Here is a 21,331-nt window from a genome sequence, read left to right on the forward strand (position 1 = left end):
TTGAGCTGAGACTTCACTCAAATCTTTTACCAGCCCAATAGCTTCATCTTCATGTTCCTGTCTCTCAGAATGAATGTTAGTTTCATCAAAAACTACATGTACACTTTCTTCTACACACAAAGTTCTTTTATTGAACACTTTATAAGCTTTGCTATGTGAAGAGTATCCCAAGAATACTCCCTCATCACTTCTGGGATCAAACTTACCTAGGGAGTCCTTTCCATTATTGTGCACAAAGCACTTGCATCCAAATGCCCTAAGATGGGATATATTTGGTTTCTCCCTTTAAGTAACTCATAGGGAGTTTTCTCTATAAGAGGTCTAGTCATGCATCTATTAATGATATAACATGCAGTATTTACAGCCTCTGCCCAGAAGCTATGGGGCAGTTTACTAAAAAGAAGCATAGTCCTAGCTATATCTTCAAGAGTCCTATTCTTTCTTTCAACTACTCCATTTTGTTGAGGAGTCCTAGGGGCAAAAATATTATGATCTATACCATGCTCATCACAAAATTCAGCAAACTTAGCATTTTCAAATTCAGTTCCATGACCAGACCTGATTGATGCAAGTTGATTACCTAGCTGTTTTTGAGTTTTTCTAACAAAGGCAGTAAACATGTCAAATGCTTCATCCTTAGATGTTAAAAACAGTACCCAGGTAAACCTAGAATAATCATCGACAAGTACCATCACATATTTCTTACCACCTCTGCTCAATGTTCTCATTGGACCACAGATATCCATATGAACCAATTCCATCGTCCTGGTTGTGCTTACCATTTTCTTGCTTTTAAAGGATGATCTTACCTGCTTCCCCCTTACACAGGCCTCACAAACTTTGTCTTCCTTGAATTTGATGTTAGGTAACCCTATCACCAAGTCCTTGGAGACTAATTTGTTGAGTTGATTCAGACTTGCATGACCAAGTCTTTTGTGCCACAGGAGGGGATCATTGTCCAACATACTCAAGCAAGTGAGTTCATTTTCAGAAAGAGTGGACAAATCTACAATGTAAATATTGTTAACTCTTTTTCCCTACAAAATAATCTTGTCAGTGGTAAGATTAATCACAAAGCATTTGGTAGAGGTAAATGCTACAAGGTTACCTCTGTCATATAGTTGTGATACACTTATTAGGCTATATTTCAAGTCATCTATCAAGTAGACATTCTCAATGGAATGTGAGTCTGTCTTACCTACCTTTCCAACCCCAATAATCTCACCTTTCTTCCCATTTCCAAAGGAGACATTACCTCCTTTTAAGTCCTCAAGTGAAAGGAACTGGTTCTTCCTTCCAGTCATATGTTTTGAGCAGCCACTATCCATGTACCATATTTAGCTACTTCCCTTCACTTGGGCATGCAAAAAGAAATCAGGGGTTAGTCTTAGGAACCCAAACTAGTTTTGGTCTCTTTCTATAGGCAAAGGGGTAAATTAAATTCCTTTTGGCCCACCCAGTTAGCCTACTCTTCCCTTGAACAAAGGTTTTGTTCTTTTGACTGGCCTTTTCTTTTACATCACATTCATTTTTGTAATGACCGGTCTTGCCACAGTGCGTGCAGATTTTGTTTTCAGGGAGAGTGATGTACTTGCTTTTGGGGTCCCACTTAGGTGCTTGGGTCCCATAGCCAAGTCCTCTCTTGTTTCTACTGTGGTGTTCTTGTAGCCAGGATAGTGAATCAAAAGCCTTATGCCATTTGCAAGTTCTGTCTAGTTCATGCTTTACCTTCCCTAGGTCTTCTTTTAAGACTCTTATCTGCTTATCTTTCTTGTACAACTCATCCTTCATTTTTCCTAGATTTTCTTCTAAGGTGAGATGTGTGTGATCAGCTTTCTTCTTACCAGTTCCTAATTTCAATTTTAAATTTTCAGACCTAAGTTCTAAGACACAGGTGTCGAGTTCAAGAACCTGGTTCTTCAACTCAACAATTTTACTGTCACTCTCATTAGCCCTAGATTCTAGATTTTTGCACTTGGCTTTTAAGATCACACACTCCCTAGACAGATGTTCCTTCTCATTGTTAATTATCTCAGACTCATCGATGAAGTCTAGCAATAGTTCAGATAACCTTTCTTTAGACAGAAATTTAATCTTGTCTTTGAGATGAATCACACTTACCTCTTGTTCATCATCTGATTCTCCGATGGCCATAAGTGCTTGCTCATCTCCAGCTTCATCTTCTGAATCCTCATCTGATGTTTCTTCCGAAGTAGCAACCATAGCCTTTGTTGAACCTTTGTTCCTTTTGGGTTGAACCTGTTCCTTCTTCCTGTTCCTTCGTTCAACCCTTTCCTTCTTCCATTCAATTTCCCACTGAGGACAGTTCTTGATCATGTGATCAGTCTTGCCACATTTGTAGCAACCCTCATTGGTTTGTTTCTCAGGAGCCCTTGGTTTGTTGAAGGTTGTACTTCTTGAAGAACCCTTTCCTCTCATTAGGTACTTTTTGAAATCTCTGGTGATCATGGCCATTTCATCATCCTCCAGATCTGCACCTTCAGCTATTCAGAGAGCCAGACTCCTTTCCTTCTTGAGTGCATCAATTTTCATGGTTTGCCTTCTCAGTTCATTGGCAGTGAGATTTCCAATCAGTTCATCCAACTTGAGAGTAGCAATGTTCTTTGATTCCTGAATGGCAGTGATTTTGCTTGCCCAAGTTACTAGTAAGACCCTTGTCAAGATTTTCTCAACCTTGTCTTCTTCAAGGATAATTCTCCCAAGAGATTTAAGTTCATTTGTTAGTGTTGTGAACCTTATGTACATCTCCTGGATAGTTTCTCCTTCCTTCATAGTGAAATTCTCATATTGAGAATAGTAGTGTTCCTCTTGATCTCTTTACTTGAGGAGTTCCTTCATGAGCCACTTGTAAAGTGTCCCATATCTCCTTAGCAGTGGTACAGCTTTGAATCTTGCGGTACTCGTCTGGACCCAGTCCACATACAAGCCATTTCTTGGCCTTGGAATTCTTTTCCCATTTCTTCAAGTCTTCAGCAGTGCAGTCGGTTCTTGTCTTTGGCACGTCCACTCCTTCAGCATTCTTCTTTGTAGTAGCCAGGGGACCATCAGTGACTATGTCCCAGAGTTCATAGTCTTCTCCTATGATGTGATCTCTCATCATGTTCTTCCACCAAGAATAGTACTGACCATTAAAGAGTGGAGGCCTAGCAGTGGATTGCCCTTTCCAGTTTCCAAGTGGTGCACTCATCTTGATCTTTTCCTAAGGTGTTAACCTCTTCAAGGATAACCTGCTCTGATACCAATTAATATTTTACACTTCAATACCACACAAGAGTGGGATGATTTGTGTGGTACCCAATTTTCGCTTAACTGAACTATAGAAGGACCTGGTTCTTCTATGTGTTCCAACTACTATTGTTTGCGAAATAATAAGTAAAGAAAATAAAGAACACAGAGATTTTTACGTCGAAAACACCTAGCTCAAAAGGTGAAAAAACCACGACCTAATACTCAGTAGGATTTTCCCAAACTTCCACTAAAATCACTGAGCCAAAATAGCATTTACAAAACTCTTTGTAAACCTAAGGATTAACTCTAATCCCGTTGTGGCACACAGCCTCAAGTGTTGTGACAACTTCAAGTTAACTCTAACTTGAACACTTTAGGTACCTAATACAATTGCTTCTATGAAGCTGAAAGGTACAATGTAAAATCACTTACTACAATGGAACTAGAATAAAAGATAGACACTTGGAACTGGTTCTTCTATCTTGTTCAAGTAGCTTCAAGATTGCACGCTTGAATCACACATAAATTGCTTGCAAAATCGCCTTGCTCTTTTGCTCTCAATTTAAGTTTAACTTCTGCATATGTGCATTACCTGTAAAAGAGAACAACACTGATATTCAATGGGTTAGTAATTAGAGATTAACTAGGATACAGATGCTACTCTTCTATCGTAGAAGAGTTCTAGTTGATCTCATATTCTAACACTATCCTCTTCTTAAATTGTGTTCTCTTCATGTAAGGAGTCTTTCTTTCCTTATTCAATATGCAACCTTTTTTATCAGATTAGGAGATATTACTTCTGATAAGTTAGATTTATCTCCTTCACGTGCATCTCACATGTTTGGGTCGATCATGACTGTGCTTCACAAGATGGACCTGGTCCATGTCTGAGTTCTTTTGTCAATCTTCAAAACTTCACCTGTTCTTGGGCTAACAAGTTGATATACGTTGATGATTTTGCCCACAGTGGCCAAGATGATATGATAGGATGCCCTCGGAGGCTTGATGATGTTATGAATGCATATACCTATGCATAGTATGACATTTATACGCATATGCATGGAATTATAAATATTAATGATTCACAGAGTTATTTAGACTTACATGTTGAGTCTTTTACTCCATGTTTCTCTCATGTCTATTGTTTACTGATTTTCCTTCCTTACATACTCGGTACATTATTTTTACTGGCGTCCCTTTTGCCTGGGGAGTTGCGTTTCATGCCTGCAGGTCCCGATAGACAGGTCGAGAGTCCTCCAAGTAGGCTATCAGCTCAGCGGAAGATGTTGGTGCGCTCCATTTGCTCCGGAGTTACCTATTTGGTCAGTATGATTTAGACATGTATTGTTTAGTATGGCGGGGCCCTGTCCCAACCTTTATGGTATTTATCTACTCTTAGATGCTTGTGGACATATATCATGTACGTAAAAGATTGTATGGCCTTGTCGGGCTATATTTAGTGTACGAATGATCATTTTGGTCTTATAGGCCCGTATGTCTTATGTATATGTTGGTATTAAATATTTTATTCTAATTATCTTACGGCAGCCTTTCTGTCTCATTTACCTATGATAGCATGATACGAAAAGATACGTTATGTTGGTACCTGGTTAAGTAAGGTATCGGGTACCCGTCGCGACCCATCGGTTTGGGTCGTGATTGAAGTGGTAGCAGAGTAGTTCTGTCCTAGGGAGTCTACAAGCCATGTCTAGTATAGTCTTGTTTATGGGTGTGTTGTGCACCACACTTATAAACAGGAGGCTACAGGGCATTTAGGACTGTCACTCTTTCTTCTAACTCTAGATCGTGTGGTAGAGCTCAGTTATAAAAACTCAATTTCCTAAACTCTATCTTATTCATAATACGACGATTCCTACATCCAGAAAGATAGTTGGTAAGAGATATAGTTGTGGAAGAGTTGAGTCAGAGGAACTCATTTTTTGCATCATACTTATGATAGATAAATATGAGGTATTCAGCAGATCATGTGTGTACTAAGATGTGTAAGCTTCTTGATAAGGATCCTTAAGGCAAGAATGTCTATCCACTCTTACGGTAAAAAGATATAAGAGAATCGGAAGGTAGACACAAGCTTCAGCAAGTAAAAGAAGCAAGGTGGAGAAGGGTACGAGGTACCCAGTTAATGAAGATTAACAGTATTTAAAATTCAAGCAGAGAAATATAAGCATTTTGAGTAACCTTCAACAGTAATAGAGGTATGTACAATTGGCCACACTGAGCTTAGTTATGCCTTATGGGAACTAACATATATGGTTTAAGAGAAGGACGGGATATCAGGATCGGCATGGGGTTAGAATAACCCAAAAATGGTGGATAGATTGTTTGCGTTAGTTGACATTTCCGTAGGATATTGCAAATGTGCTAATAGATCTCCTTATGAGACACCCAGATGGTGCACTCTAAAATAGTACAGCTAGATATGAGTACTACAAAGATAAGCACTGGAAGTCTTGAAGGGATAAATATTACCTTTTTATGGCTCCCGTCCCTAGTAGAGAAAAAATATTAGGCAATTCGAAGAGCGATTGGATGGAACAAGGGGAGCTAAAAGCAAAAGAATGTCTTGTTCGAGTTTTCAGAATAAGGTGATAGACAGAAATATTAGCAGGGAGATAAGAAGAGAGATAATGAAGCATTATGAGTAAGATATGATACATGGATGATAACAATAGATAAAAAATGGCAGTATTACAGAGTCTATAGTCAAGTGAAGGAAGAGACGGGAAGTGACAGGCCTTAAGACAACAAAGAGTATAGGCCATACAGTCATATCCCCATTTCAAGGAATAAGTTCGCGACTCTAACACGACTACCAGAAGGAAAAGTTAGACCCCAGAGTAATAGAAATCGGTATGGATTGATTCATTTGATAATAGTCAGCATCATGAGAATTTCAGAGATTGCGTTCTGGCGATAATAGAATGGACGACAGAAGAATAAACTTTAAAGTTCATTCAGGAAGACGCTTCCTTAAAGCAAGCCATATGAACAAAGTTAAGCTGGAGGGACTGTATGTGCGAGTTATACTAAGTGTCACCCCTGCAAATAAGGAATTTTATTATCCTTGGTACAAAAGGATTACTGCGAAGCGAGTAAGGGCCATCGATGATATGAAAGACGCCAAAGATGAAGAGGTAAAAGTCTATACGTAGATCATCGTAGCACTAAATCATAGTACTCCCCAAAAAGGGGAGGGGGGGAATATGGAGTAATGTGGCATTAAGACAGAATTAAGTCGTTCTAGTAACTATGGAATGGTAAAGGAAGAATGCGATAAAAATGAGAAAGGAATGAAATTGTACATATCTGAATCCTACAGATATGCTACGATTCTAGAACATTATGCAAGCACGACGTCAAGGAAAGGAAGTAAGGGTTCCTGCCCGAGATATTATTGATAAGTAAGGAGCCAGTGCGAGAGGTAAGTTAAGACAAGAGAAATAACCCAAGAAAGATTACACGGAATATTGATATGAGAATGGTCCAACAAGTAGTTAGTAGTTGATTCAAGAAGAGCCTAGTTATGGCTAGACAAGAGGATACAGACAAATCAACAGATCGTGCAAGATAAACATATTTCACCCCAAGTCAAATAGGCATGAACTAATGTTTGCAACCATTAATTCTACAATTAAAAGCAAGAACAAGGATAAATAATAAACACCCAACCATAAATAAGTCATAAATCAAACACCCATTAGGTTTACACAATAGGGTTGAGTCACAACCCTAGTGAGAATCTAGCTACTCATAGTGTGTATAAAAGAAAACAAAGAAGAAAACATAATAAAACTCATATTGAAAGATAAAAATATGAAAAACCAATGTTAAATCACCGAAATAAGCTAAAGTTGCATAAAGAAGTAAGAACAAACGGCTACAGCAGTTTGAATATTCAAAAACTGACCTAATTTCGTGAAACTATTCTATTTATACAAAGCTGGAATTTTCGGACAAAAATGCTCTTTCAGAGGTTCTGCGGCCGCACAATTCCATGTGCGGTCCGCACTTTCCTTCAGTCTTGACAGGAGTTGAACCTGTGGCTGCACAATTTTGAAATGCGGTTGCATCTCACATATTCTACGGTCCGCACAATTCTTGGTGCGGCCACACAGGGTTCTTCTGCGGACCGCACATTTCTGAGTACGGCCGCGTAGCTGACTTCTGCGGTCGCACAATAATTGTATGGTCTGAATTTCCTTTAATCCTGGAATGATAACTCTCTGAACTTCTGCTCTTGGTTAGCTTCTACGGCCGCACATTTCATGTGCGGTCCACACTTTGCACTAGGACTCTGATATATTCTCCTTGACATTCTGCGGCCGCAGATGGAAATTCGCGGTCCGCACTTGAGCTTTTGTGCCTGATTTTGTCCTTGAGTTCAGATCACTCCTTCTTGAGTTGGATTTCTATCTTAGTGGCTTATTTTGCAATACTCCTGCAATTAAGCATATTTCATCAGTTTTTGGGAATACAATTAAATACTTTTGGACTAAAACAAAAGCTAAAAGGCGCTAATAAGTAGTCAAAATCCCCAATTATCAGGCCGCATGCACGATTTGGTCATGTAGGCCGAGTTGCTCTACGACCCTCGATCGAATGATGTTGGCCGAGCTACCTGGATCAATTAACACACGTTTAACTCGAGTTTTATTCATGAGTACAGATATTACCAGTGCATCATTATGGGGTTGCATGATTCCTTCTGCATCCTCGTCGTTGGAAGATAAAGTTCTTTCTGGTGTGTAATCCCGGGTCCATTTTTCCCTTGTGATTGATACTTTGGTGCGCTTTAACATCGGACCTTGAGGAACATCGACCCCTCTGATGATCATATGAATGGCGTATTGAGGTTCGTCTTGCTCATTTTGTTTATTAGAATCCCTCTTTCTGAAATGATTCTTGTCCGGTTGCTCAGAAATTCCCCAAGGTGCCCGTTGTTGAATAACCGGGCTACCTCTTCTCTCAATTGTCGACAATCCTCCATCCTGTGGCCATGAGTGCCATGATATTTGCATATTTGGTTGGTATCCCTTTGGGCTAGATCGGTTATTAAAGGCCGAGGCCATTTGGTATCTTTGATGGGTCTGATAGCGATATGATGGCAGCTGCATCAATATTAAAGTTGTACTCTGATAATTGTGGTGCTTCTTTAGGTCCGATAGGTCTGTCGAAGCCGTTCTTGCTCATGAGCCCTCAAGATATTTAGCCTCGATCACTTATCCTTTCATTTTGTGCAGAATTTCGCCCAGATCTCCATTATACGGCTGGTATTGATCTCTGTTCAACCTCGATTCTCGATCAATATCTCTCTTGATTCTATCGATGGGTCTAATAGGATAAACGGACCTGGAAGGAGCCCCAAGTTCATCGTCTTCGACCTTGATCTTTGATTGATACCGATTATGCACATCGGCCCAAGTAACAACCGGGTATTGTATTAAATTCTACTTCACCTACTGTGAAGCCACTGAGCTTCGAACATGAGCCATTGGGTGAAAGCTTGAACAGCCCAATCATCAGCGACCGGTGGCAAGTCCATTTGTTCCATTTGGAATCGAGACACGAATTCTCTGAGCATTTCGTTGTCCTTCTGCCTTACCTTGAAAAGGTCCGGCTTCCTGGTTTCGACCTTGATGGCCCCGGCGTGTGCCTTTACGAAAGAATCTGCAAGCATAACAAATGAGTCAATAGAACTAGGTGGTAAATTATGGTACCATATCATAGCTCCCTTTGACATGGTCTCTCCAAATTTCTTTAGCAAGATAGATTAGATCTCGTCATCCTCCAGATCATTCCCTTTGATAGCACATGTGTAAGAGGTGACGTGCTTGTTTGGATCGGTCGTTCCATTGTATTTAGGAATCTCGGGCATGCGGAACATCTTGGGGATCGGCTTGGGAGCCGCGCTCAAAAGGAAAGGCTTGGCATGGCATGCGGAACTTCTTGGGGATCGGCTTGGGAGCCGCGCTCAAAGGGAAAGGTTTTTCCATGAATTTTTTGGAGTCCAGACCCTTCAATATCGGTGGTGCCCCCGGGATTTGATCGACCCTGGAGTTGTAAGTTTGCACATTTTTATCGTTAGCCTTGATCTTTTTTTCCCTGACTCAATTCATTTTGTCAGTTCTTCGAGCATCTTCATGATTGTAGGATTGGTCTCCGATTCTCTCTCGTTCGATTTTCTTGAAACCGATTCAACCCTGTGTACAACTTCCTGGGACGACTCGAGCTCGACCCTACTCTGTAGGTGATTCTGGTTTTGGAGTTGGGCTATCACTGCCTGCTGAGCCTGCAATATTTCAAAGATCACCCCCGAGGCTGATCCCGCCATCTTCGCCGCCATGTGTGCTCTGAGCGGCTAATCGAACATCCCTCCGGACGCTGCCTTCGGGATCGACGGCTAAATTTGTGTTAATGGCTACATGTGAGCTGACGTCGATTGGATCTACAGCTGAAAATCCATCGAGGCCAACCGGGGGTACATCGTTTCCTGGTGCTATGTTTTCATTTTCGCCGTGGTGGCCGAAATCATTGTCAACGTGTAGAGGTGCTGACTGAGAGTTTGACATTTTGGTCCTGGAATCAAAGATACTCCTAAGAACAAGTGTAAAATAGTGTGTGTTATGAAAGTTTGTACCAGGTAATCACTATTATCCTTAACCCCACGGTGGGCGTCAAACCGTTTACCCTTAAAATTGGATAACAATTGAATTTGTACGCGGTTTTAAGGATACGTGATATAACTTGATACAAATTAAGAGGACAGATTAGTATTGAAATTAACGATAAGAAAATAAATGCAAACCACAAAATTGAACATCCTTAGCCTTTGAGTTTGGTCACCCTCGAGCCAAGAAATGTCTTAACTGGTGTTAGAACTGAACAACAAAATGATAAGAACTAGAAATGATCAGTATATTGCTTTCTTTGTGTGTGTCACAACGTGTCCTACAAATGATCAGAACCCCCTTTATATAGTAGGTGTGCTCTATTTTGGTATAATTCTATACAAGGTAAAAAATCTCATGATTTGCTAATTAATCGGCCTCTTCTTGATACGTGTCGAGATTCCCGTTGTGATACTCGACCGATTGCGGATATTTTGGCTTTCCGTTATTTGGCTCGGCAAGTTTCCCTCGATCTTGCTCGGTCTCTGGGTCACGAGCTCGACGATCTAATTTGCACCTTGGTTCGATATAACCCGAGCTCGAGCTCGAGCTTTGACCTGCCATGTTTCAGCCTCGATTGGTCAAACAATGGACGAACCTGGTTTTGACCATATATATACAACAGCTAACTTTTCAAGTATTTGGTTGTAACAAAGTCTAAACTTTGACATTTTAATTCTATCAAATCAATTAAAAAGAAAAACACTTTAATTTGTATTAATCGAAATCACTTTCATTTTTTCATTTTTATCTCACAGATTTATAGACCATATCTTACATATTTGGATCCACAAAATTCTGGGACCACACAATTGTGGGACAAAAAAGAGGTCTCACACAACTAGCGTCCGTTGTGTGAGGTACAAAATAAAAAATTTCTCAGTCTATCACCTTCTGATAATAAACTTCGCCTACCATTTCTACAGTAGTTGTCATGAATTGGCCCATCAGCAAACAAAAAACAGAGAACTATAGATTACAGCGGGCTTGAGACGGCTGTCATAATTGTAAAACGGAAGCTTTGTAACTTGTGATTGCTTTTTAGGTTTGTGATTACTGAATTGTCTATTTACTGTCTCATAATATAAGGGTGCCTATGGACTTATTTTTCTTCACAACAACAGTAGTAAGTTCGACAAACGGCGCAACAAAATTCTATGAAGTTAGGTAGAGACAGGTTCGCTACGCATGAATCTTACCGGAACCCGTTGATAATTCTTAGCTTTGGTGACTCCTCCTTTAGAGAATGGGCTGGAATTTCATTGTTTTGTGGTATTGCCCTACGTATTTTGGAATTATGTGGGAGCTGTGAGAGGTCGTAGGAGTGAAAAGTGGGATTAAAAAGGAAAAGGTAAAAAATGAAGAGAGAATTTTGGTGCTGGCATCTCTTGGAGAGGAAGAAGTAACGCTGAATTAATATCAAATTAAACATTCGGAAATACGAAAGGAATTACTTTTGACTTTTTTCGTTGTTTAAGTGTTAATTAATTGCAATGGTTCAGTTGATATTAATTAGGAACTGAGGACTTCCTAATTATTACTCCAATTGCAAATGGTTCAGTTGTTACTCTTGAATTGAAAGAAAGAGGGGAAAATGGCAAAAAAAATGCTAAAAAAGATAAATATAATTGATTTCGTGGCTTTTAGAGAGATTAAAATTAGTCCTATCATTTCCAAAGTTCATTGAGATTTTTGTTCTTCACTCTTCCCACGTTAATTTCTTGTTGATTATTTTAGGCTATGTATAAGATTTGCTAGACAATTTTGCAAACTCATCTGCAGGAAAAACTTGGATCAGCTTCAAATACAAAAAGGCAGGAGTTTTATTAGTTTACATTATTTGCTCCTCACCAACAAGTCGCTCTTGCTTGTCCTTGCATAAAAACAAAAACGAGGAACGAGTACTACTAGACAACATGGCTAGACTAGCGCTACGCCTCATTTGGAGATATCTGGTAGGAAAAAGCAAACTTAATACAAGTTCTAATTAAGCAGCAGCAACTCTCTCTGATGAGCGAGCTCTTCCTGAGGAACGGAAAATGAGAGTTTCCTCCCTGTTGAACTTGAGCCTCCTGGCCTCATCCCTGGAAATCTGGTATGAATTGGCGATCACATCCACGGGCAATCCTCGGATAGCAGAAGTACGGCCGCTCAGAGTGTTGATCATGGCATTGTCATTGGTGTTGAATTCTACCCACTCGCACCCTTCGGTCTCGGCGTGTTTTACCACAGCATAGTTCTGTGGCACCACAACAACCTGTCCCTGTCGGACCCTGTCATCTAGAACTGCTTGTCCTCTGTGATCCACAATCTGAATCCTTGATTCTCCCCTTGTTATGTAGATCACCTTGTGTGCATTGGTGACCCAGTGTGGTGCCATGATTGAATCCTGCCCCATTAAATTGAAGTAGTAATCAGTCTACGTATTTATATTTAATTTGAAGAACTACTTAAATTTTAAACCCAGTAACTCAAATGTTCAGTGAATTCTGAGACTTACTCTGTGGAGAACTCCCCTGGCAGCGCTGAGACGGAGGAAGCTGAGGATGGGAAGAGTGAGGCTGTTAACGGTGGTGAAGCGTCCAGCATTTGGGTTGTAGATATCAGCACGTGAGGGATTGTCAATGTTCTGCCTGACTTTAGCGGAGCAGATGGTTTCCTCAATTCCGTTCATGCGAGGACCATATTGTCCTTGCTCTTGTCTCTCCTCGCGCTCCTCTTGTTCCTGTGAGAATGGTGGCCTCACAACTCTGAGTCCTTGCTGAATGTTAACAATGTGTCCTCTTTGGTCGTCCTGTCCTTGAAGTCTCCTTGCTATTTCCCTGTCTACGCCAAATGCCTCGGCCAAGACCTCTACGTCAAAGCCATTGAAGACATTTCCAGATTCGAATGGTTCCCTGCGCAAGCTTTTGCCACCGTATTGTCCCTGTTGTTGCTGTCCTTGTTGTGGGTTTCCAGCTATGAAGAATCTCTGCAAATAACGGAAACAAGATTTGTTATTTATTAACCAACACTATGGTTATAGCTATAGGAATTTTTTTTAGTATGTTGGCTGAACCTTTCTAGTTTCTAACGTACCCTTGAAAATTGACCAAGTTGGTTGGCATTGTTACTGCTGTCTTCTAAACAAACAAGAACAAGCTCCTCATTTCCTTCGTTATAGGCCCAGTGAGCAGCTCCAGCAGGGAAGGCAATAATGTCACCCTGTCTGAACTGTCCAATCCTCTGATGGCGATCTTGGAATCTTGAACCGGCACCCCTTTCACCTTGCTGCATTTGCTGGGACGACTGGAAAGTTTCGGGGCATCCAGATTGCATGATGCCATAAAATCCTCGACCTGAACATTACCCATATTACACGAATGTTAATCAGTTAATACTAATAGTATAAATTACCAAATGAGAAATTCAATTAAAAGATAATGTATGTACTTACCTCGTTCAACATAGGCAAGTAGGGGAGTGTTGACATAAGAAGGCAAGAGCATGCCTCTAGACTGGATAACGTGGCGAATTAGGGAGACGCCAGCACATTGGAACTGCTGGTTATTTTGGTCCCACAACTCGGTGACTCCAGCTTCGGCTTGAATCCGGGTGGTGGGTTCCTGAGGGCTAAGTCTATTGAGTTGGCATTCGCCTTGCTGCTGTTGGTATCTCTGCTGAGCAAAGGCACCGTGCAACACCAGAAGGAAACTCAAGGAGAAAGAGAGCCAGCTAGAAGCCATGATTATTATTGTTGTGTAGAGAAGATATTAAAGTATTAATGCTGATGGGAAGTGGCGAGTGGGAATTGATGGTATTTATAGGAGGGAGAGGTACGTAAGGGATTGACACATAGCAGAATATGTAGAGAAAAGCTCTGCCATTTTGCACTTTGCATGGCTATCAAAGCATGCTGCTTTACACCTAATAAGTCTGCCTCATGCAACCAGAGTTTAGGTGGCTTCTTCCTTCTAAGAACAAAACAAATAGGAGTTCTGTTTTAGAGTGATTTTGTTTTAATCTGAGTTGTTTTATCCAGTGAGTGCGAAATCCATAAACATCAATAACGAGGTAACTTGACTTTCACCCTGTTGGGTAAAATCTGTACATCATTAGAGACTTTTACCTAGTTTATATAAGTATGATTCAAGTTTAATGATGGAGCAAAGAATTTTGCTTTGTTGATGATGAGCTCAAACTATAATATACTATTTTTCAAGATACGAATTATGCTTGCTATGACAATTACATGTGGGACTGTTACTGCATGTCAATATAACCTTCTAGTATAAAAGGATACACAGGTTAAGTTGGTGCAGTTGAACAATTTTACCCTCAATTCCTTTCTTTATTTTCATTTTCCAAATTTCTTGTCTTCTTTTGGTTTCTTATATTTCCTTAGTTTTTACTTTAGCATTTAACTACTGATATTGTATGATGAATTATGTATCAGTTTATTAACTTGTTAAAACTTAGAAATAAATGATGCTAGAGAATCATATTTAAATTGTGAATTATATTTTTACGTAAATTCTCTTTTAAATAGAAATCATATTAAATAAAAGGAGTATTTTAAGTAAAATATCAAATTATTATATTGAAATTCTTTCAAGATTTATTACTCCTTAAGAGATACATATAAGATTTCATATTGAATACATTACTTTTGATGTTTGAGTTGTAACGACGTTGCAACTAATTTGCATATTATGATATATGTCATACTTCTTGTATATTCATAGTCGAACTATAATTTATAAATATTTTAAATAGATTATTTATTATAATTTTGTGATTTTGATGTAATTTTTATAATTATTTTTTATTTTGTACTATCTTAAAATTCTTGAAATTAGTAAAATTTAAAGATCCGTGGGACTTACGCCCCATGTCTCAGGGCTTACGCAACGCCTCGCCTCTCGCCCCGCCTTTTAAAACATTGGATAAACATTAAGCTCTTTTATAATATATTGAACTCCATTACTCTTTTGCTTACAATATTACAAAGAAGTACTTATAGGTGTCCAAGACTAAATTTAGAAATACTTTAACCTAGGAAATTCAAAAGATTATTCTAGATTTTATTATAAATTTATCTACCTAAAGAATGCAAAATGTATTTATAGAAAATTAATTATCCAAACTATCCAATAAGGCTCCTAAACAATTCAAAATTATATTTCCAACATATATAACTAAATTCATGCTAGTAAGCATTATTAAGGGTCAAATAGAGTTGACTGACAATAATTTTACTGAGATGGGTTTTGCTCCTGAAGATTTGTCAGACTAAAAATGGTATTGGCTAGTTGGTTTGCTTTTTAATGTTCAGCCCACATTTTAAAATGTATTTGAAAAATAATCAAATTGTTAATGAAAAGCTATCATCTATGGAATACCAGATATAACACACCTCAAATACCAAATACCAAATTGCTTTAGCTTATTCGAATTCATCAGAATAGAATTTAATGATTGAGTCGATCAACTATTGCAGAGACGGTATGATTTTTGTTAAACTTTACCAATTTCTATCTATGTATTGAGTTTGAGTTAGAGATATGTCATTATAGTTTTTTTTTTTTTTTTAAAGTATTCCTATTACATAAAGGGATTCAATAATTCCGAACTTTTATTTCTTGTTGATTATTGTTGGCTAAGTAAGATTTGCACGGAAAATCTTGGATCACATTAAGAAGCAAAAAGGCAGGAGCTTTATTAGTTACATTATTATTTGCTCCTAATTACTAGTCGCTCTCTATTGTCTTTGCCTAAAAACAAAGACGAGAAACGAGTTCTACTAGACATGGCTACATGATATTCATTTTAGATGGACCTTCGCTGAGGAGATAGAAGGAAGCTTTCTCCACCCCTGTTCATCTTCAATCGCTGTGCTTCATTTGGAGAAATCTGGTAGGCATTGGTGAGGACCTCAACAGGCATTGCTCTAATCACTGATGTGTAACCTGCAAGCTGGCTGTTCATTGGTTCACTGCTTGTCCTCCACACTACAAATTCAAGTCCATTCTGTCCTGCTCTCACTGTGGAAGCGAAGTACTGAGGAACCACAAACATCTCTCCCTGGTTCACTCTGTCGTTCATCACTTGTTGTCCGCTGTGGTCTACTACTTGCACTTGTGCCTCTCCTCTTTGCACGTACACCACGCAGTGGCTGTTCACTGACCAATGTGGGGTCAACAATGCATTCTACATCCACCAATTTTAATCAATTACTAATAGAGGTTTTTTCAGTTTAATCAACTTGAGAAAATTAAACAAAGATTTACCGGATAGAGGGTGCCTCTAGAGGCACTCATGTCCATGTATTTAAGGATGGGAAGTTTTTGGCGATTGACATGGTTAATTTTTCCAGCTTGCCTGGAGAAGATATCAGCTTGTGTTCTGTGTTCAAGGTTGGTGCGGATTTTCATTGTGCAAATGTTTTCTTCCAAGCCATTTCCGGTTGCTTCCTCCCACCATTGCTGTCCTCGTCCTGGTTGCCCTTGCTCTTGTTCGAATTCTCCTTCTTCTTCGTCGGGCCTAATCATTCTCATTCCTTCCCTCACATTCACAATTAGTCCACGTTCGCTCTGCTCTTCTTGCATCCTCCTTACAATTTCGGCTGGGATGTTGAAGGCCTCGGCCATCAATTCTGTGTCGAAAGCACGGAAAATGTTCTGGAACCTCTGCCTGCTCTGTAGTCTTTGGCCTGCTTGAGTTTGTTGCCTTCCACTTTCTGGTACTCCACCAGCCAAGTAGAATGCCTGCAGTCCAAAGACATAGCCAACCAATATATACATGAATTATGAAATTGCATGAACAAGAAGTCATCAAATTGTAGAAACTAATGAATTTTACCCTCAAGTTCTGATCAAGCTGGTTGGACCGGTGGTTGAGGTCGTTGATTGAGACGGCAACGAGCTCTTCCTCACCATCATTATAACACCAATGAGCAGCGCCAGCTGGAAGTGCCACGACATCTCCTTGACGAATGCGGTGGACCTTCTGGTGTTGGTCACTTCTGCGGCCTTGGCCCCTCTCTTCCCTTGGCTCTCGGCCAGCCTGGAAGGTTTGGGACTGAGACTGGAAAGTCTCAGCACAGCCAGGGTAAGTAATGCCAATCAATCCCTGGCCACGCTCAATGTAAACCAAGCGAGGCATGGGATGGAAATTAGGCAGAGAAAGGGAGTTGCGGCGGATAACACTCCTCATGGGAGCAACTCCAGCGCACTGGAATTGCTCCTCGTTCTCGTCCCACAGCTCAGTGATGCCGCCCTCTGACTCAATTCGGTTAGTGGGCTGGCTAGCAGTGAGCCTTGTTAAACGGCATTGTTGAGCTTCAGTGAGACGAGTGCCTCTCTGACCCTCCTGACGGCCTTGCTGGCCCTGATAATCTCGAACTGCATTTGTTGCGGACAAGAGAAAAGCAGAGAGGAGTATAGCTAAAAGGAGTTTAGTGGTGACCGCCATGGTTAATTAGGATTGATTTTTTAACTACAAAGATTGGGATGAGATTTGGAGAAACTGAGGCCTCCTTCTTATAGTGTTGGAGGGGAACAAGTACGAAGGCCGTGTGGCATTAATGAAGTCTGTTTCCTTTTGCATGGTGAAGGTGTCTTCATTTCTGCCCAAGAACGACACCTTGCAATGGTTGTTCCAAGGAATCTAAGATGTGTTGGTTTGCATGAAACTATACGTGTGGAAGTTTGCAGCTGCTTTGTTTTACATCTTCTGCCTTTGCACCTACCACTTGTCTAAGCTCTTCTGTTTCGCTTAATTTTTTTGTTTTTTGACAGAATTAGCACTGAGGTTGTTTGAACTCTCAAAATACTTGGCGAGCAGCAATATTTGGGTTGGGCTCCAATATTGGATCGACAAAACAAACCCTCAAATTTGGGCCTCAACTCGTTGAGTAGGGGCTTTGTTAAACAATATCCAGTAGTAGCTTCACCAGGTTAGCTGTTCTATCCTCTTTTTTTTCTTTTGACGGTCAACAGAGATGTAAAGGAAATAGCCTTGAGCCAATATATTTAAAAAATAGATAAGCTTGGAAGAAGCACCTGCATGATAGAGTTATCATTATTTTCAAAGACTAGTATAGATCTCCTCCTTTTTTTTTCTCTTGTATTCTATAGAGATTACACTTAGGGGTTGTAGGCATATAAATTTTCTTAAAATTAAATTCATAAATTAATTTCGACTATATTTTAAGTTCAAGATACATTGGTTCAAATAAATATTATGGGCTAATATAATTGAATTAATTATATAAGTCCAATATATATGAATTAAATAAATAAGTCTTAATCCATTGGGCTAGCCCATTTAATTGTGCTAAAGTGATGAGCCTACTTCATTAAGCCCAAGATTTCATCTTTCTAGAGGCCTAAATTGATGCTCACGTGTCAAATGACGTGGCACGCCAAGTCAAACGGAAGTGCCAATAGGATCATGTCACGTGTCAAAATGACAAGACATGCCAAGTCACATTAAAATACTAATGAAATCGCGCCACGTATGCAAGTAACATTTTCTGGCCAATCAAATGCGGCATTGTCACACTTCGATTTGATTGGTCGGAAAGAGTTTGTTCTTATCATAACTCTTCCCTCCCACAACTATAAATAGGGGTCTTCATAACCCAGAAAAGAGACCAAAAGTTATAACAAGAAGCAAGAGAGAGCTCGTGGATCAAACCCGCAAATTTCTCTACAAGTTTCAAGTTCAAGCAATCAAGTTCAAGTTAAAGAAATTAAGTTCAAGCTCAAGAACGAAAAACAAATCAAGATTCAAGGAGTACGAGTTCAAATCAAACTTCGTGCTAGTTGCATTCAAGATCATCATTCGTGACAACAAATATAGATTCAAGATCAAGCTCAAGGGCGCCCTTGAATTTATTTACTATTGGAAAGAAGAATCAGAGGATTCATAGAGATTGTACATTCAAATATTTAAAATCAAATACTACTATTGTTGCAATATTTTTCGGTCTCGATTATTTTCTCGACGCACTTTATTGTCTACGGGGGTGTCAACCGATTTCGGATTATTAGGTTTCTTCTAATAAAGTTATAGGGTTTTATATAAATTTATAATTATACCAAATAATAGAGCATGTCTTTAATTTATAAAAATAAATCAAGAAAATATCAAACTATATCGATAAATTTATATGTGAAATATATTTTATATATTAAGTAACAAAGCATCATTTTTTTCCTAAGGCATTTGGATTATGAAAACAGCTACAAGACAACATGTAATTAACATCTAAAGTTCTAACTCCTAAACATATTCTCGTATTGCTATTGAAATTAAATTAGTTTCAGCATTTTGAATAGTAAGCGACAAAGTAGCAAACAATAAGGATATCTTTCTTCTCGTATGATTTAGATTTCATTTGTTGAATACTTAATCTTCTGATTTTATTCTTGAGTTGCAACTTGATTAAAATCTTTTCACTCAGTTGATTTACATTCCTCTCATCTTTGCTTAATTTGTTTTACGCTGCTATAAAATAGTGAGATGACTCTATTGTGGCTACCTTTCACGTTCCCTTAATTCATCATCTCTTAAAAAAATGCCTAGAGAGTTTTACCAATTTCCTACGCAAATGCGCATGTTATTGAGTTTTAACTCCTAGTAGCGACTATAATATGATATTTAAAAAAAAATACCAAAAGTTAATCGAACCATACTAATACCGAAGTGAAACAAGATGATTAGTACGGTTTCAAAAGTCTAATTTTGACTATAAAAAAAATAATATTCGAAATATTGGTAGGGTGTACAAGTTCTATAAAATATTAAAAAGAAACAATATTCGCAATCTTTACTTCTAAAATCATTCTTAAAAGCTCACTAGCTTCTTCAACTTCTCTAAGTTCACCATTTTCTCATTTTGTTCTTACTACAGCATCAACTCCTTCCTTATCTTAAATTTCTCAACCACAATGGCTAAAACATCTAAAACTATTTCTCATAAAGAAAAAGCTTCCTCATCATCGCGGTCGGCCAGAGGTAGAACGGTGGTGCCACCTCGTATCGAGGAGTGCATTCCCGGACCATGTGAGCTAACTTCTGATTTTAAAATCGATAAACCTGCTTCGACACCAGGCCGTTGCGAGCCCATGTCTCGATACATCTGTTTGATCACTGAAGATGAACTTGAGCAGGTGAAAAAGGATTGCAATTGGGAAAATAAGGACATTGTAATCCCTTCCTCCGAAGAGAACATCACCACCCATAAGGTAGGGTACTTAAGCGTTTATACCTACCCTTTCTTATTGGGTACCGTAGATCCAGCTCTGGGTTCCATAGACCTAGTGATTCTTGATTTTTTCCAACAATACCAGGTGACGCTTGGCCAGATCTACCCTTCCTTCTGGCGCATCGTCAATCTGATCAGATATTTCTCGGGCCTGGTTGAGGGGATGCCTTTTACCCTCGACCACCTGATCAGGCTATACCGCCCTCGCCTTTATCGAGGTGGTCTGATAAAGCTTCAGCGCCGATCCTTGAATTCCTTTTTTTCCAGCATTGATGAGGGCAAGGACAGAGGATGGATGAGCCGGTTTGTCCGAGTCAGGACCTCCGATCTGATTCCTGTTGAGATGATGTCATTCCCTGAGGAGTGGAACATGAAACGTAAGTACAAATTTATCGATGGTGGTCAATTTCCTGCTTTCCCTATTTTTTCTCAATTTAATTCTTTTCTGATGATGCAGCTATTGCTTGGTTTCCTGGTGCGGTCCTCGACCTCGCAGGCTAGGTCCGGCAACTGGCCTCTACTTCTTCATACGTGGAATGCAGCTGGCATGATTTGGCCAATGGTCGATGGAAAGCTAAAACCCATGGTGAGTTCTCTTGTTTACATATTGATGTTTCTTAATGGAATGCTCACTTTACCATTATGCAGGCCTCGGAGACGCCGTTGGTATGCGGCCGCCCCCGTCCGATGAAGAAGAAATCCCAAAATCGAACAAAGAGAAGAAGAGGAAGAGGGGGTCGCCTGCAAGTTCCCCGAAGCCAAAGAAAAGCAGAGCTATAAAGCCTAGGGTCGATTATGCGGCCCTATCTTCGGAGGCAGCCCAACACCTTCGGGGTGAAGATAAGGAGGGAGAGGATGACGACTGCCTGTTGGTATCTCGGAAAAGAGGAAGCACTGACGCTTCAAAAGCCGATGAGCCGATGGTGGCCAACGCGGTTCAATCTCGAACCGAAGAAATTTAGGAGGGGAGCTCGAGCAGAGTCCCTGAGTCATCAGGTGGTAAAAATACGTCTCATCTCGGGCGACATTTAGTGGGAGAGCCCGAAGAGCCTAATTCCGAGACCCTCCAAAGAGAAGATAATATCCCAAGTGAATCACTTGGGATAATTAATGTAGATGACTCGCCGCCGGGCCCAGTGTT

The 21,331-nt window shown here is 39.7% G+C and overlaps 2 protein-coding genes across 2 annotated transcripts; both read right to left on the minus strand.

Annotated features, from left to right (window-relative positions):
• Positions 1 to 11,732: 11,732 nt before the first annotated feature.
• On the minus strand, positions 11,733 to 13,723 carry LOC109218092 (legumin A-like). The gene is made up of 4 exons (XM_019382413.1): positions 13,375 to 13,723; positions 13,017 to 13,276; positions 12,439 to 12,909; positions 11,733 to 12,327 (listed from the first exon to the last, which is right to left on the minus strand). The coding sequence occupies exons 1-4, from the start codon at positions 13,661 to 13,663 to the stop codon at positions 11,926 to 11,928; spliced, it is 1,422 nt and encodes a 473-aa protein (XP_019237958.1). The 5' UTR covers positions 13,664 to 13,723; the 3' UTR covers positions 11,733 to 11,925.
• Positions 13,724 to 15,611: 1,888 nt separating this feature from the next.
• LOC109218093 (11S globulin seed storage protein 2-like) lies at positions 15,612 to 17,443 on the minus strand. The gene is made up of 3 exons (XM_019382414.1): positions 16,779 to 17,443; positions 16,208 to 16,684; positions 15,612 to 16,127 (listed from the first exon to the last, which is right to left on the minus strand). Exons 1-3 carry the CDS (start codon positions 17,388 to 17,390, stop codon positions 15,747 to 15,749), a joined length of 1,470 nt encoding a protein of 489 aa, XP_019237959.1. The 5' UTR covers positions 17,391 to 17,443; the 3' UTR covers positions 15,612 to 15,746.
• Between the last annotated feature and the right edge of the window lie 3,888 nt (positions 17,444 to 21,331).

This window comes from Nicotiana attenuata, unplaced genomic scaffold (assembly GCF_001879085.1).
Source record: "Nicotiana attenuata strain UT unplaced genomic scaffold, NIATTr2, whole genome shotgun sequence".
Classification (NCBI taxonomy): Eukaryota; Viridiplantae; Streptophyta; class Magnoliopsida; order Solanales; family Solanaceae; genus Nicotiana; species Nicotiana attenuata.